This window comes from Colobus angolensis, unplaced genomic scaffold (assembly GCF_000951035.1).
Source record: "Colobus angolensis palliatus isolate OR3802 unplaced genomic scaffold, Cang.pa_1.0 Scaffold221, whole genome shotgun sequence".
Classification (NCBI taxonomy): Eukaryota; Metazoa; Chordata; class Mammalia; order Primates; family Cercopithecidae; genus Colobus; species Colobus angolensis.
The window spans coordinates 4,049,016-4,065,072 of NW_012115389.1; the positions used below are offsets into that span (position 1 = coordinate 4,049,016).

General features: G+C 44.4%; 1 protein-coding gene across 1 annotated transcript in view; it reads right to left on the bottom strand.

The window, feature by feature from the left end:
* The window catches only part of MTHFD1L (methylenetetrahydrofolate dehydrogenase (NADP+ dependent) 1-like), a 239,925-nt gene extending 224,138 nt beyond the window's left edge, over positions 1 to 15,787 (bottom strand). The window contains exons 1-5 of the mRNA XM_011943777.1: positions 15,246 to 15,787; positions 6,981 to 7,065; positions 5,458 to 5,508; positions 5,316 to 5,369; positions 269 to 393 (exon numbers count right to left, since the gene is read on the bottom strand). Of these exons, the coding sequence (XP_011799167.1) occupies positions 269 to 393; positions 5,316 to 5,369; positions 5,458 to 5,490 (212 nt within the window). The 5' untranslated portion in view covers positions 5,491 to 5,508; positions 6,981 to 7,065; positions 15,246 to 15,787. The remainder of the gene's footprint in view (positions 1 to 268; positions 394 to 5,315; positions 5,370 to 5,457; positions 5,509 to 6,980; positions 7,066 to 15,245) is intronic.
* Between the last annotated feature and the right edge of the window lie 270 nt (positions 15,788 to 16,057).

Here is a 16,057-nt window from a genome sequence, read left to right on the forward strand (position 1 = left end):
AGGAGAATCGCTTGAACCCAGGAGGCGGAGTTTGCGGTGAGCCGAGATCACGCCACTGTGCTCTAGTCTGGGCAACAGAGTGAGACTCCGTCTCAAAAAAAAAAAAAAAAAAAAAATCCTACAGACTCCTGAAATATTTAAAAGAATTTTTTTCATCTAATTACTGACACAGTTGAAATAAATAGGAGAAATTTAGAAAAATAAAAGCAGGCACAACAGAAAAAGTGATTTAGCCATAAAGGTGGATTATTTGATTTTATTTTCTTACCCATCCACATCCTTTTCTGGTTTCAAGGCATTGAGGACTTTGTTGCTAAACAAGTTCTCAGAGATCTGAAGGGCAAGGCCATGTACTCTGGTATCTTCATTAATCTTTAAGATTTCATCTATAATCTAAAGAGAAAACAAAAAACCAAAATAAAAATTAGTTTTGTGAAAATGAGACACAACAAAGGAAGCTTTATATAAAAAGTGGATTCGTGAAAATGCATCTGTTAAAGTTTGCTGTTGTTGTTTTGCTCCTTGTTGAAGACTTGGTGTAAAGCATAAGAAAAAGCCTATTTTTTTCTTTTCATCACATGTATAAAGCTCAAAAAAAAAAAAATTAAAAGGGTTGGCTGAATTTTTTTAGTGACTTCTCTGCCCTTCTATGGCTCTACTCCATGCCAGAAAAAGACAAAACAGAACAAAACCTAAGCTCAACAGCTATTAAGGTTTAGATAGACAAAGGACACTTCTTTGTCAACAAGCATACTTTAAGCCAACACACTGCCAGTTTTCATGAAGGATAGGAAACATGAATCTGAAGCCTTCCAACCTGGCCCAGCTAAGCTTGTGCGCTTCAAACACAATGTGTTCAACACAGCTCACTAATCATGACGTCCAAGTGGTCACAGAGGCCCTCGGGTTATCTGGACCTCAATGACACATTAGAAGCCTTTCCAAAGGCTTGTGCTAGAAAAATTCTTAGCATGCACAGCTCCTTTTATGGGAAACACTAAAATAATTCACTATTTAGAAAAAAGACCAAGCTACATTTTGGGAAGCTAATGAATGTCTGGGTGTGTTTCCAAATAAGCAATGCTTTGTCCTCTCTGTCTATTTTATGCCAGGAGATAAGATCCTGATTCATCTCACTTAACAAAAATATTTGCTCGTAAGTGAGAAGATACTTATCTTTGGACATAGATCTCACTCAGAGGCTCTGAGGAAGGGTTGGTTTACCATTTTTTTTCATTGCCTAGCAAAAATCACTACCTGTTAGGGGCAGGGGAAACCATTTGAGGTACAAAATCAGAAAGAAAGCTTTGTTTCATTCATTCAGCATTCTTTCATTCATTCAACAAATGGTTTGAGCACCTACTCTGTATCAGTTCTAAGTAAAGGAAATACAGCTATAAACAAAACTGTCCTCGTGGATCTTATACTCTAGTGGAGAAGGGAAGTTCCTCCCTTCCAAATTGTAATAATAATAATAAAATCACTGGAAAGAATAAAGGACATGCAGAAAAATAAAGGTTCAGTGGGGCAAAAGGCTAACAGAGTAATGGGTGGAGGGGGGTCAGAGGCCACGATATCCAAGCAGAGACCAGAATGAAGTGAGGAAACTGTTGTCACCTGTACCAAGCATTTGGTAGAAGCAACAAATGTCAATACAAATCTTAATTAATATATTGAGGTACTTATTCTTTTTCAATACAATATCATACAAATGCACTCTATTAGAATTTTCCCAAAGAAAAATAGGGAATAAATGATTCCTTGTCAAAAAATAAGTCAAGGCAAAGGTGCTAAGAACACACATTGTGGAAAGAGAGACTCTTCAATAAATAGCGCTGGGAAAACTGGATATACACACACAGAAGAATGAAACAAGGCCCTCGTTGCTCACCTTCTACAAAATTCAACTTAAAATGAATTAAAGACTTAATATAAGGTCTCAAACAATAAAACTTCTAGAAGAAAACATAGAGGAAATGCTTCATGACATTGGTCTGAACAAGATTTTTTTGGATAGGACTTCAACAAAATAGGCAACGAAAGCAAAAATACACAACTGGGATTAAATCAAACTGAAAACATTCATGGGCAAAAGACGTGAACAGCCATCTCCCAAAGGACATACAAATGGCCTGCAGGTATATGACAAAACACTCAACACCATTAATTATCAGGGAAATGCAAATCAAAACGACAATGAGATATCAAGCTAGAATGGCTATTATCAAAAATCACAATAACAAATGCTGGCGAGGATATGTGGAAAGGGGAGCTCGTACACACTGTTGGTGGGAATGCAGATTAATACAGCCATTAGACAAAACAGTATGAAGATTCCTCACAAAATTAAAAAAAAACTACCATATGACCCAGCCATTCCCACCACTAGGTATATATGCACGGGAACTGAAGCGACTATGTTGAGAAGCCATCTGCATTTCCGTGTTTATTACAGCACTATTCACGTTAGCCAAGAGATGGAACCAATCCAAGTACCCATTAATGGAGGACAAAGAAAGTGTGGTTTGTATACACAACGGAATATCATTCAACCATAAAAAGGAACAAAATCCTGTCATTTGTGGCAACATGAATGAACCTGGAGGACATAACATGAAGTGAAATAAGCCAGGTACAGAAAGGCAAATACCATAGGATGTCACTTACATGTGTAATCTAGGAAAGTTGATCTCATAGAAATAGAGAACAGAATGGAGGTTACCAGAGGCTGGAGAGGGATGGAGGAGGGGAAATGGGGAGAGGTTGGTCAATCAGTAGGTACAAAGTTACACTTAGATAGGAGAAATAAATTCTAGTGTTCTATTACATAGTAGGGTGACTATAGCTAATGACAATGTATTGTATATTTTAAGACAGCTAGAAAAGATCTTGGAAGCTATCACCACAAAGAAATGAAAAAGGTTCTAAGTGATGAATGTAACTAACCTGATTTGATCATCATACAACATGCCCAAGTACTGAAACATCACACTGTACCCCTCACACGTGCACAATTATTATGTGTCAATTATAAACAACAACAATGAAAATCAAGGGCTATCAATACCAGTGGCAAGGTCAGATGAGGTGACTCATACCTGTAATCCCAGCGCTTTGGGAGGCCCGGGAGGGTAGATCACCTGAGGTCAACAGTTCAAGAACAGCCTGGCCAACATAGTGAAACCCCGTCTCTACAAAAATGCAAAAATTAGCCAGGCATAATGGCAGGTGCCTGTAATCCCAGCTACTTGGGAGGCTGAACGGGGAGGAGAATCACTTGAACATGGGAGGTGGAAGTTGCAGTGAGCGGAGATCGCGCCATTGTACTCCAGCCTGGCTGACAGACTGAGACTCCATCTCAAAACAAACAAACAAACAAAACAACCAGTGGCAAAACAACCTAAAGAAAAGCAAATTGCAGCTGGGTGAGGCAGCTCAAGCCTGTAATCCCAGAACTTTGGGAGGCAGAGGCAGGCCATCACCTGAGGTCAGGAGTTTGAGACCAGCCGGGTCAACATGGTGAAATCCTGTCTCTACTAAAAATACAAAAAATTAGCCAGGCATGGTGGCAGGCGCCTGTAATCCCAGCTCCTTGGGAGGCTAAGGCAGGAGAATGACTTGAACCTGAGAGGTAGAGGTTGCAGTGAGCCAAGATTACACCACTGCACTCCAGCCTGACAGAGCGAGACTCCATCTCAAAAAAAAAAAAAAAAGAAAGAAAGAAAGAAAAGCAAATTCCACTGCAGACAGCGGGTATCCTGCAAATGAACAACAACCTCCTTTGCATGCTGTCACTGCTGGTATCACAGGTATTTGTTACATATTTAACACTTCATATTTGTACCATGCTACAATGACAAGTGTGGCAAACACTTATCGCCCAATATACAGTTTCCTTTCTCTTCTTAGTAATAAACTCTTGATTTTTAGCTTGCTAATAAATGATCTAAGGCTTCCTGGTATAAAAACTACACTTCCCAGCCTCCCTTGCAGTTGGTCAGGCAACTAGGTAGAGGGCAACTGAATGGATGTAGAACTGCGACTTTCAGGAAATGTCTTTAAAGACAGCAGGGACCTGTCTTTGTCCTTCCTTTTTCTTGTTGATGACAATGAACTTTACCTGAGCCCTGTGATCCTTGAAAAGAGGGAAGGTTAACAAATCCCCTTACCCTCTGTGTACTGCAAAGAACTGCCCTTCCCCACAGGACTCAGATGCCCCCTTGTTTACATAGTACAAGGCCAGATACAAACTCTACAAATTCCCATTCTTTGTCTCACAAATGACTAGCAGACCTGCTGGGCCTCACTGATCAATCAGAACAAAGTGCTTGTTAACCAAACCACAAAGGTGGCAAAGCAGAGGGACAGGAGCCCAAGCTCCTACGACTTGGTGATGTCATCAACCAAGGACTGCCTACTTCCAAACTTTATTCATGTCCCAGAAAAATACACTTCTAGGCTGGGCACAGTAGCTCACACCTGTAATCCCAATACTTTGGGAGGCCGAGGCAGGTGGATCACCTGAGGTCAGGAGTTCAAGACCAGCCTGGCCAAAATGGTAAAACCCCGCCTCTACTAAAAATACAAAAATTAGCCGGGCGCGGTGGCTCACACCTGTAATCCCAACATTTTGGGAGGCCGAGGCGGGTGGATCACCTGATGTCAGGAGTTCAAGACCAGCCTGGCCAAAATGGTGAAACCCCGTCTCTACTAAAAATACAAAAATTAGCTGGGTGTGGTGGCACGCACCTGTAATCCCAGCTACTCAGGGGGCTGAGGCAGGAGAATCACTTGAACCTGGGAGGCGGACGTTATAGTGAGCTGAGATGGCACCATTGCACTCCAGCCTAGGCAACAAGAGTGAAACTCCATGTCAAAAAAAAAAAAGAGAGAGAGAGAAATAAACTTGTATGTTATTTAAGATTCCATTATTTGAGGTTTTCTATCACCTGAAGCCAGTAGGAAGAAAAGCTAACCATAGAAGGGCTGGGCCCTGGCACAGGGATTTGTGGCCCGAGGTCTAGTTTCCTTGCCTCAGCCTGACAATTTCCACTAGATGACGCTGCCACCACAGCTGAAGAAACACAACTGAACTCAACAAGTTGCAGCTCAAGTCTTCGGTAGAAACATACAAATGACCAGGAACAAGGATATCATGAAGCATTTACCCTAGAGAAAAGAAGTGAACTCTTCCCTCTAACATTCAGCCACAAGCAAAGGTTAGATCTGTCCCAGCTACCACTAAGAGATGCCATGGGCCTATTAAGTCTTAAGAGGAAAGAAGCAGCAAGAGTTTAGAGCTCTGTCATTATTACCTCGGCTTCACTGCTATCTGGAGGGAGGCAAACGTGAGTGATGTTCAGACCAGTCTGAAAAAGGAACACAAGGTTATTCGTCACTATAAGAGAATGTATTGTTAAAAGTTATAATGAGTTTTTAAAAAGCAACAGTCCTCACCTCCTCAGCCAAATTCTGGTTGATTTCCTGCATCAAGTTGTCGTCACCTGCCTTAGGAGAGTAAAAACAACATAACAACATAAAAATAGCTTGAAAAGGCATAAAAGATAATCCAGAGATGAATTTTGTGATTACAGATGATCTAATTACAAAGATAATAAGGAAGGTGCAGAAAAACAATCTTGCTGCTTATAAAAAGGGACTCATGGCCAGTATTTAACAGAGTAATTCTTCAGGCCTTCAAATTATGTCACTTTTTTAAGGAAAATAATATCCCTCCTATTAGATAGAAGACATACATAGTAACATAGCCAGCTTCCCTCTCTAAAAATGAGGATGCTGACTGGGCACAGTGGCTCATGTCTGTAATCCCAGCACTTTGGGAGGCTGAGGCGGTGGACTGCTTGAGCCCAGGAGTTCGAGACCAGCCTGGGCAACATGCTGAAACCCCATCTCTACAAAAAATACGAAAATTAGCCGGGTGTGATGGTGCGTGCCTGCAGTCCTAGCTACTCAGGAGGCTGAGGTGGGAGGATTGCTTGAGCCCAGGAGGTCAAGGCTGTGGTGAGCCAAGATTATGTCACTGCACTCCAGCCCAGGCAACAGAGCAAGACCCCATCACAAAAAGAAGCCAAAAAATGAGAACACCAAAGGTAGGAGTTGAAATCGTTTGCTTTTGGATGGAAAGCCAGGGAGTCAGTAGATTCCCAGGAGGCCCGAGCCCTAATCTAATTTTCTTTCTATTGTTCTAACTTGCCTTTCTTTGTAATGAGATGTGGATACAGATCCCAGAGAATGTAAGTAACTTGAGCACAGCTCTGTCATCCTGAAATACGCAGCATGGCAGCATGATGGAACCACAGGCTGCTATTTTGATAACCTAAGTGCATGCCAAGCCCCGCGGTAGCAGCCCAACTCTGGGGCTGTGTTTGCTTCCAGGCTTGGCTCACCTCGTTATTTCTCGGCACCTGCCATCACACAAGTGTGCCAATCAGGATGGCAACTGGAGCCAACTGTGGCTCAGAACCAGGGACTGCAGCCAAAAGAAATATGTGGAATGCAAAGTTCTTTTGACAGGGTAATGACTTTTGTCCCATTAAGTTTACGGCAGGTTTTAAAAGATAGAGTAAAAAGATTACCAAATACTCATGTTTCATCTAGCATCTGCCTCCATTGAAACAAAGTGGGACTTTTTCCCCCAGCACCTTCAAATCACATTTGGTAAGCATTTGTGAGCACACATGGACCACGATATATCCTGTGTAATGCAATGCATGTAAGTGCCTATCTCCTAGACCTCTGAAAGCTACTCATGCCTCAGAGAGGAAAAGTCACACAAGACACTCTGAAGCAGAGCAGTACTTCACCCACGACCCCAGAGAAGCAAAAGACCAAAGAAAACAGCATGGCCAACTAAGCCCTCTCCTCTTTGGCAAGAAATGCAGGTGCTCTTTTGCATACAATCATTTTCTTAATTGAAAGTCATCCTAAAATAGTAGGACTGAACCTTGTTCTCAGCTTACCTGGATAATTGCAAGAACCGGCTTGAAGGCAGGGTTTTTTTCTTGCAATAAACTTAGAACTTCTTTTGAATTCTGAATGACTTCTCTACGTTGAGAAAGAAAACAACATTGTGATTTCTTGGTTAATGAGTAGAAAGGACTGACACGACACATTTTCTCAGAAAGTTCATTCCTCCAAGTGAAAATAACTAGACCACACAAGGACACACTCCAAGTGTACCGCATGGAGTGGGGAGGCAGCGTAACAATGAAATCAAGACACTAACTCAAGGTAAAATGTGGCAATCCAGTTGTTAAACTATGCAGAGGGAAACAAACTAGATGTTTACAATAATTTTCTAGGGGTGAATTTTTCTCTTGTATTTTCCAAGTTTACTATAATAAAAATTTCGGGTTTCTACTTTAAATAATCCCTTTTCTCCACCATACTCCGCTGCCATCCTCCCAAAACCCTCAGTATGGGTCCATGGGGAAAGCAAATAAAGTGGGAAGAGGGAAGTGAAGGAAGACAGGGGATTAGCGGGGTGAAGACAGGGGGCTTGCTGTTGGACAAAAAATGTGGAGCCAGGATTAAGATCCAGGTTCTGGAATTTAAAGAAGGAATTAGGTAAGGAAGGAAATGAAGGAGAGGAAAGTTCAGAAACACTGAAGACCCACTTTGGTAACACTATGAAAGCCTCCTAGGGAGAGAGAGAGAGAGAGCTTCTCAGTCCTCTGAGAATCCACAATATAGTCTGCACCTGTACCTCCCATATGCCCAGCAGCAGCCACCTTCACCTCCCGCCTCTGAGGAAGGTGCCAGCCTGGGGTGAGCAGGCCTAGGTAAAAGTGATAGAAGCCCTGGCATGGTGGCATGCACCTGTAGTCCCAGGACTTTGAGAGGCCAAGGCGGGAGGACTGCTTGAGGCCAGGAGTTTGAGACCAGCCTGGGTAACATAACAAGATCCCATCTCTGGGTGTGGTGGCACATGCCTGTGGTCCCAGATACTTGGGAGGCTGAAGCTGGAGGACTGCTTGAGCCCATGAGTTTGAGGCTGTGGTAAGCTATGACTGCACCACTGCACTCCAGCCTGGGTGGCAGAGCAAGACTCAATTTCTTTTTCAAAAAAGAAAAATAAATAAACAAATAAAAAATAAAAAGGCCAGGCGCAGTGGCTTATGCCTGTAATCCCAGCACTTTGGGAGGCCAAGGAGGGCGGACACAAGGTCAGGAGTTCGAGACCACCCTGGCCAATATGGGGAAACCTCATCTCTATCAGAAATACAAAAATTAGCTGGGCGTGGTGGCGGGCACCTGTAATCCCAGCTACTCAAGAGGCTGAGGCAGGAGAATCGCTTGAACCTGGCAGGCAGAGGTTGTAGTAAGCCAAGATCATGCCGCTGCACTCCAGCCTGGGCAACAGAGCAAGACTCCGTATCAAAAAAAAGAAAGAAAGAAAGAAAGGGTTAGGAGCTCAGCTCTTTCTGGAATCTTCTGGGATGAGCGACTGCAGAGGTTAACTTCGCCACCACCCTGTGATATGTTCTCAGCAGAACATGAGCACTGGGTGCTGGCTTTTTCCCCTCAAAACAGACCAAAGGTGCAGCCACAGCAGCCCCCAGGCTTCAGTGCTAAGACCACCTTTACATTTTGTTTTCAGTCTCCGACAGGGTCTTGCACCGCACCTAACAGAAATGCAGGGCGAAGAAGTTCCAGGCAATACCATCAACAGTACATTGCCAAGAGCAGAAAGGCACTGGGAAGCTTTCCCCAGTTTTCAGAGAGACATAGCTGACAAATGGAACCGGAGGCACTGTAGTTCCCAGACGGGGCTTTAGAGGAGAGAGCTGCTCAGACTCACAACCAGGACCAGCCTTTCTACTGCCAGCTGGGTTGGAACAGATGGACTGGGTGCAGGCAACTGTCTATAACCTGGGAACATTTCAGTTAGTTTTGTTTGGAAACACTTGGGATAAAGCTACTTCATTCCCAGGGAATTAATTGTATTATTGTGCTGAATAGATGTGACCATATGGGAAAGTTTACAAATCACCTTATAAATAAGCACTAAAATCCATCCATCCAATAATGGGTGACTGAGGCCCATATGCCATGCTCTTCCCAGCCTGTTGTGACTGTTAATTTGGCTATGTCAGGTTCTTATTTTTGTCTGGGTCCAGGAAAGCACTGGAGTGTGGGTCCCAAGCGGCTTATGGTATAAGGATCACTGGAGAGTTCGGTAAAAATAAAGGTTCCGGGCCAGGTGCAGTGGCTCACACCTATAATCCCAGCACTTTGGGAGGTCAAGGTGAATGGATTGCTTGAGGTCAGGAGTTCAAGACCATCCTGGCCAACATGGTGAAACCCTGTCTCTAGTAAAAATACAAAAATTAGCCAGCCATGGTGGTGCACACCTGTAATCCCAGCTACTCAGGAGGCTGAGGCAGGAGAATCACTTGAAGCCGGGAGGTGGAGCCTGCAGTGAGCCAAGATGGCGCCACTGCACTCTAGCTGGGTGACAGAACGAGACTCTGTCTCAAAAAAAATAATGGTTCTGGTGTTTCACCCCAGAAAGATTGATTCAACGTGTCTCAGTGGAGCCCAGAAATGTGCATTTTTAATAGAGTCCAGGTAGTTCTGAGACACTAAGTGGAAATATGGCCCAGGACTGGTACTGGACATTTCGTTTACTAGCATGGGCAATAGTTTTTAAGAGCCTCAGTTTCCTCATCTGCAAAACAGGTATACTACAGTGGCTCTTTCCCTTTTTTCTTATAAATGTACATGTTTGTTTTTTTCTGTGCCCCAAAGCTACCCTTAAACACTAAAAACATTCATACTAACAGCAATAATATTCTCAGAAACATAGTCTTGATCCATTCAGAGTTGATGAAAGGAACACTTATTTTTATATTTCTGAGACAGTCTCACTCTGTCGCCAGGCTGGAGTGCAGTGGCGCGATCTTAGCTCACTGCAACCTCCGTCTCCCAGGTTCAAGCAATTCTCCTGCCTCAGTCTCCCAAGTAGCTGGGACTACAGGCACACGCCACCATGTATTTTTAGTAGAGACAGGATTTCATCATGTTGGCCAGGCTGGTCTCGATCTCTTGACCTTGTGATCCGCCCACCTCAACCTCCCAAAGTGCTGGAATTACCGGGGTGAGTCACCTCACGGGGCTGAAAGGAACACTTCTATAGGTAAGTTGGCAATCATCAAGAAGTAATTAGACTTTTAAAATAGTTGGGGGTGGGGGCTGGGTGCAGTGGCTCATGCCAGTAATCCTAGCACTTTGGGAGGCTGAGGTGAGAGGATCACTTGAGCTCAGGAGTTCAAGGCCAGCCTGGGCAAGAGAGCAAGACCTGGTCTCTACTAAAAAAAAACAAAACAAAACAAAAAAAAGGTTGGGGGTTGGATGTGGATAGAAAAAAAAAGTATACACATACATCATTTTTGTGCTTTGCTTTATTGCCATTTACAGATACTGTGTTTTTCTACAGATTGAAAGTTTGTGGTAACCTGTGTTTTAAGTCTACGGGAGTCATTTTTCCAATGGCATCTGCTCGCTTTGTTCACATTTTGATAATTCTTGCTTTCAAACTTTTTCATTTTTAGTATGTTTGTTACGGTGATGTGTGACTGACGATCTTTGATGTTACTATTGTAATTGTGTTGGCTGAACCGTGGCCATGATGGTTCATGATGGTGTGTGTTCTGACTGCTTCACTGGACTGGCTGTTGCCCCTTCTCTCTCCCTCTCCTCTGGCCTCCCTATTCTCTGAGAAACAACAGTATTGAAATTAGGACACTAAGTAACTACAATGGCCTCTAAGTGTTCAAGTGAAGAGTAGTAGGTCTCTCACTTTAAATAAAAACCTAGAAATAATTAAACTTAGTGAGGAGGGCGTGTTGAAAACCAAGACAAGTCAAAAGCTAGGCCTCTTGTGCCAAACAGCCAAGCTGTGGACGTGAAGGAAAAGCTATTGAAGAAATTTAAAAGTGCTACTCCCGTGGACACACAAATGCTAAGAAAACAGCCTTATTAGACTGGGCGCAGCGGCTCACGCCTGTAATCCCAGCACTTTGGGAGGCTGAGGCGGTTGGGCGGATCACAATGTCAGGAGTTGGAGACCAGCCTGGCCAACATGGTGAAACCCCGTCTCTACTAAAAACAAAAAAATTAGCAGGGCATGGTGGTACATGTCTATAATCCCAGCTACTCGGGAGGCTGAAGCAGGAGAATTTATTGAACCCGGGAGGCAGAGGTTGCAGTGAGCAGAGATCGTACCACTGCACTCCAGCCTGGGTGAAAGAATGAGACTCTATCTCAAAAAATAAAATAAAATAAAATAAAATAAAATAAAATAACAACAAAGGATTTATAAGATTATAGTAGTTAGGCCAGGCGCGGTGGCTCACACCTGTAATCCCAGCAATTTGGGAGGCTGAAGAGGGCAGATCGCGAGGTCAGGAGTTCGAGATCAGCCTGGCCAATATGGTGAAACCCCGTCTCTACTAAAACTACAAAAATTAGCCAGGTGTGATGGCATGCACCTATAGTCCCAGCTGCTCAGGAGGCTGAGGCAGGAGAATCACTTGAACCCGAAAGGCGGAGGTTGCAGTGAGCCACGATCGCAGCACTGCAACCACCCTGGGTGACAGAGCAAGACTCCATCTCAGAAAAAAAAAAAAGATTACAGTAGTTGGTATCAAGTACTTGGTAAAGCAGTTGCAAGGTTTGAAAGGATGGACGCCCATTTTGCAAGAAGTCCTGCTGTGGGTAAAATGCTACCATTTTCTCTGTAGCATGCAGTACTACAGAGAAGTCCTCCATGAAAGAGAGAGTTCCATCAGTGCAACAAACCTCATTGTCTTACTTTAAGAAACTGCCACAGCCACCCTAACCTTTAGCAGTCACCCTGATCAGTCAATAACCATCAACAATATCTAGGCACAATCCCCCACCAGCTCACTGGCATTTCTTGGCAATAAAGTATTTTTAAATTCAGGTATATATAAGTTTTTTTTTTTTTTTTTTTGAGACAAGAGTCTCGTTCTGTTACCCAGGCTGGAGTGCAGTGGTGAGCCTCCCCACAACCTCCACTTCCTGCGTTCAAGTGATTCTCCTGCCTCAGCCTTCCAAGTAGCTGAGACTACAGGCGCACACCACCATGCCCGGCTAATTTTTGTGTTTTTAGTAGAGACGGAGTTTCACTACGCTAGCCAGACTGGTCTCGAACTCCTGACCTAGTGGTCTGCCCGCTTCAGCCTCCCAAAGTGCTGGGATTACAGTCATGAGCCACAGCACCTGGCCTTATCTATGGGTTTTTTTAAGGCAAAAAGCTATTGCATACTTAATAGGCTACAGTATTGTCTAAACATAACTTTTGTATGCACTGGGAAACTACAAAATTTGTGTGACTCGTTTTACTGTGATATTCCCCTTATTGCCGTGGTCTGCAACTGAAGGCACAATATCTTGGGTGTGCCTGTACAGGTGTGTAAAGGAGTTCAACGCTATTACCACCCAAGCTAATAAAACTAAATAGGTTCATGCTCACCACAACTTGTTATATGTGTAATGTTTCATTCTTTGGGGTTACTCATTCCTACAGTGACAAACAAAGCTAGAAAGAAAAAGGAGTAATTAGGCTCAATAAATCCAAAAAGTAGCATAAATGTTTCTAATCAGAGATTTTCATGTCCCTGGGGGAGAAAAATGGCCTTGTGAGCTTCCACTTTGAGGACAGTGAGAAGGAATGTGAGCGCTCTAGCTAGGCTGCCATGTGTAGCTAAAACTCAGAACTAAGCCATCAGCAGCAGCTTTGTTATTTTCACCATTACTGTGAATATTATACGGAATGTATTATTACTGGCCAGGGGCAGTGGCTCATGCTCGTAATCCCAAGACTTTGGGAGGCCAAGGTGGGTGGATCACTTGCAGTCAGGAGTTCGAGACTAGCCTGGCCAACATGGTGAAACCCTGCTCTACTAAAAATACAAAAATTAGCTCGGTGTGGAGGCTCAGGGATTATGGTCATCTAGTCCCATCACCAGGAACAACAGGTCACTATGCTTTTGAGGGAGCTCATTCTTTAACTTTTCTGACCTAATGCACTTCAGCTCCTGGATCTCTATTCCAGGTGACTTCTAGCTGACTCACGCCCCCACCCACTTTGCTCCAATCCTCGGGGAAATCAATTCAGGGCTAGAGAGTTTTAGTAAACCATGCACATAACTCAATGGAAAGGTACAATATAGCCAGGCGTGGTGGCTCAAGCCTGTAATCTGTGCACTTTGGGAGGCTGAGGCAGAACGATCACTTGAACCCAGGAGTTTGAGACCAGCCTAGCCAACATAGTGAGACCTCATCTCTACAAAAATAAAATTGCAGCCATAAAAAAGGACGAGTTCATGTCCTCTGCAGGGACATGGAAGAAGCTGGAAACCATCATCCTCAGCAAACCAACACAGGAACAGAAAACCAAACACCACACGTTCTCACTCATAAGTGGGAGTTGAACAACGAGAACACATGGACATAGGGAGGGGAACATCACACAGCGGGGTCTGTCAGAGGGTGGGGGAAAGGGTAGGGAGAGCATTAGGACAAATACCTAATGCATGCAGGGCTTAAAACCTAGATGACAGGTTGATGGGTGCAGCAAACCACGATGGCACATGTATACCCATGTAACAAACCTGCACGTTCTGCACAAGTTTTCCAGAACTTAGAGTAAAATAAAAATAAAAATTATGTTTACCCTATACTGCCATCTATTAAGTGTGCGATAGCATTATGTCTAAAAAATGTACATACCTTAATTAAAAATACTTAATTGCAAAAATAAAAAATAAAAAGGTCTCACTCCATTGCCCAGGCTGGAGTGCAGTAGTGCAAACTTCACTCACTGCAGCCTTAACCTCCTGGGCTCAAGTGACCCTCCTGCCTCAGCCTTCTGAGTAGCTGAGACTACAGGCATGCACCATGCCCAGTTAATTTTTCAAAATTTTTTGTAGAGATGGTTGTCTCACTATGTTGCCCAGGCTGGTCTTGAACTCCTGGGAATGTGATCATACCACTTTGGCCTCTCAAAGTGCTGGGATTACAGGCATGAACCATGGAGCCTGGCCTAAATTTGTCTTTTCTTTCGTTATAAATGTACCTACTAATAATTTTGATTTTGCCTCTAGGCTCACTAAACCTAAAATATTTACTATCTGGCCCATTATACAAAAAGTCTGCGGACCCCTGGCTTAGTGAATTGTAAAAATATTGCTGGGCGCGGTGACTCACACCTGTAATCCCAGCACTTTGGGAGGACAAGGCAGGCGGCTCACGAGGTCAGGAGTTTGAGACCAGCCTGGCCAACATGGTGAAACCCTGTCTCTACTAAAAATACAAAAATTAGCCAGCCATGGTGGTGCAAACCTGTAATCTCAGCTACTCAGGAGGCTGAGGCAGAAGAATCGCTTGAACCTGGGAGACGGAGCTTGCAGTGAGCCGAGATTGTGCCACTGCATTCCAGCCTGGCCGACAGAGTGAGATTCCATCTCAACAAAAAGTAACAGCCACCATTTCTTGAGGAACTTGTCTTGTATGTGACAGTCCTGGGCTATGTATTTTGCACGTGTTCTCTCACATAATTGTTTCCATAACCCCTTGAGGTAGGGGTTATTCCTGAAGGAATTGAGTTTGGGGAACCCAGAGGTTAGTGACTAACCTCTCTACTCATCTCTAAGGCAGTCATGGCTTTAAACCTAAAAGTATGCATGAATAGGCCAGGCGTGATGGGTCATGCCTGTAATCCCAACACTTTGGGAGGCCGAGGCAGTCGGATCACCTGAGGTCAGGAGTTCGAGACCAGCTTGGCCACCATGGTGAGACATCCTGTCTCTACTCAAAATACAAAAATTAGCCAGGCGTGCTGGCGCGGTCCTGTAATCCTACCCTACTTGGGAGGCTGAAGCAGGAGAATCCCTTGAACCTGGGAGGTGGAGGTTGTGGTGAGCCAAGATCGTGCCATTGTACTCCAGCCTGGACGACAGAGCAAGACTCCGTTTCAAAAAAAAAAAAGTATGAATAAAACCCACAGATGACCCCACATCTTGATGCATTCCTTCTGTAACCATTTCACAAATGCCTATTACATGCTGGGCACTCTCTCCAGGACCTAGGATATAACACCAAAGAGACAGCTGTCTTTCACGAAGCTCATATTCCAGGTGGGTGAGACAGACAAGAAATGAGCAAACAAGGAAGGTTCAGGTAATAATCAGTGTTACCTAGAAAATAAAACAGCATGACGGGAGGGGGTGTTTTTTGCCGCCTATCCTGGCCTCAGACTAACTGGTAAGACGAGTCTCAGCAACGTGCAGGTTAAAACCTAATGACCTGGCGTGTAATTAATCCCAGCGCTTTGGGGGCGGGGACGATGACTTGAGCCCAGGAGTTCCAGACCAGCCTTGGTAACAGAGTGAGACCCTGTCTCTACAAAAATAAAATTATCCGGGCATGGGAGCGCACACCTGTGGTCCCAGTTACTCTGGTGGCTAAGGTGGGAGGATCGCTTGAGCCCAGGAGGCGGAGGCTGCTCACTGAACTCCAGCCTGAGCAACAGAGGGAGATTCCATTTCTAAAACAAAAAGAAAAAGAAGACAGAGAACAAGGCAAACTAAATGAACGCCCCCTTAAAATCATCCGCCACATAATAAAGAGTCTAGGAAACGTATTTTACTACTGAGGCAGGGGAGAAGGGAAGTGGGGAAGAAAATGGGAGAGCAGAGGGAGGAAGGAAAGGCAGAAAGAAAGGCAAGCAGGCAATGACCTTAAGAAAGAAGGCTAGAGGGAAAGGGAAGAGGATGTGAATGGAGGAGGTGGGCCGCTTGCTGGGGAAACCGCATCCTGGAATTCGTTCCTAATCTCAGTTCGGAGGGAGGCGGAAGGGGCTTTCTCGCCACCTCCAGGTTGTCCCGAGGGGCTCGCCCTGCAAGGCCCGAGACCTGGGCGCCCCTCTCGGCGAGGGCGGGGAAGGCTGGGGCCCAGGGGCTGGGACTGGGACGGGAAAGGCCCGGTCCAGGGCTCCCAGCTCGCTCTG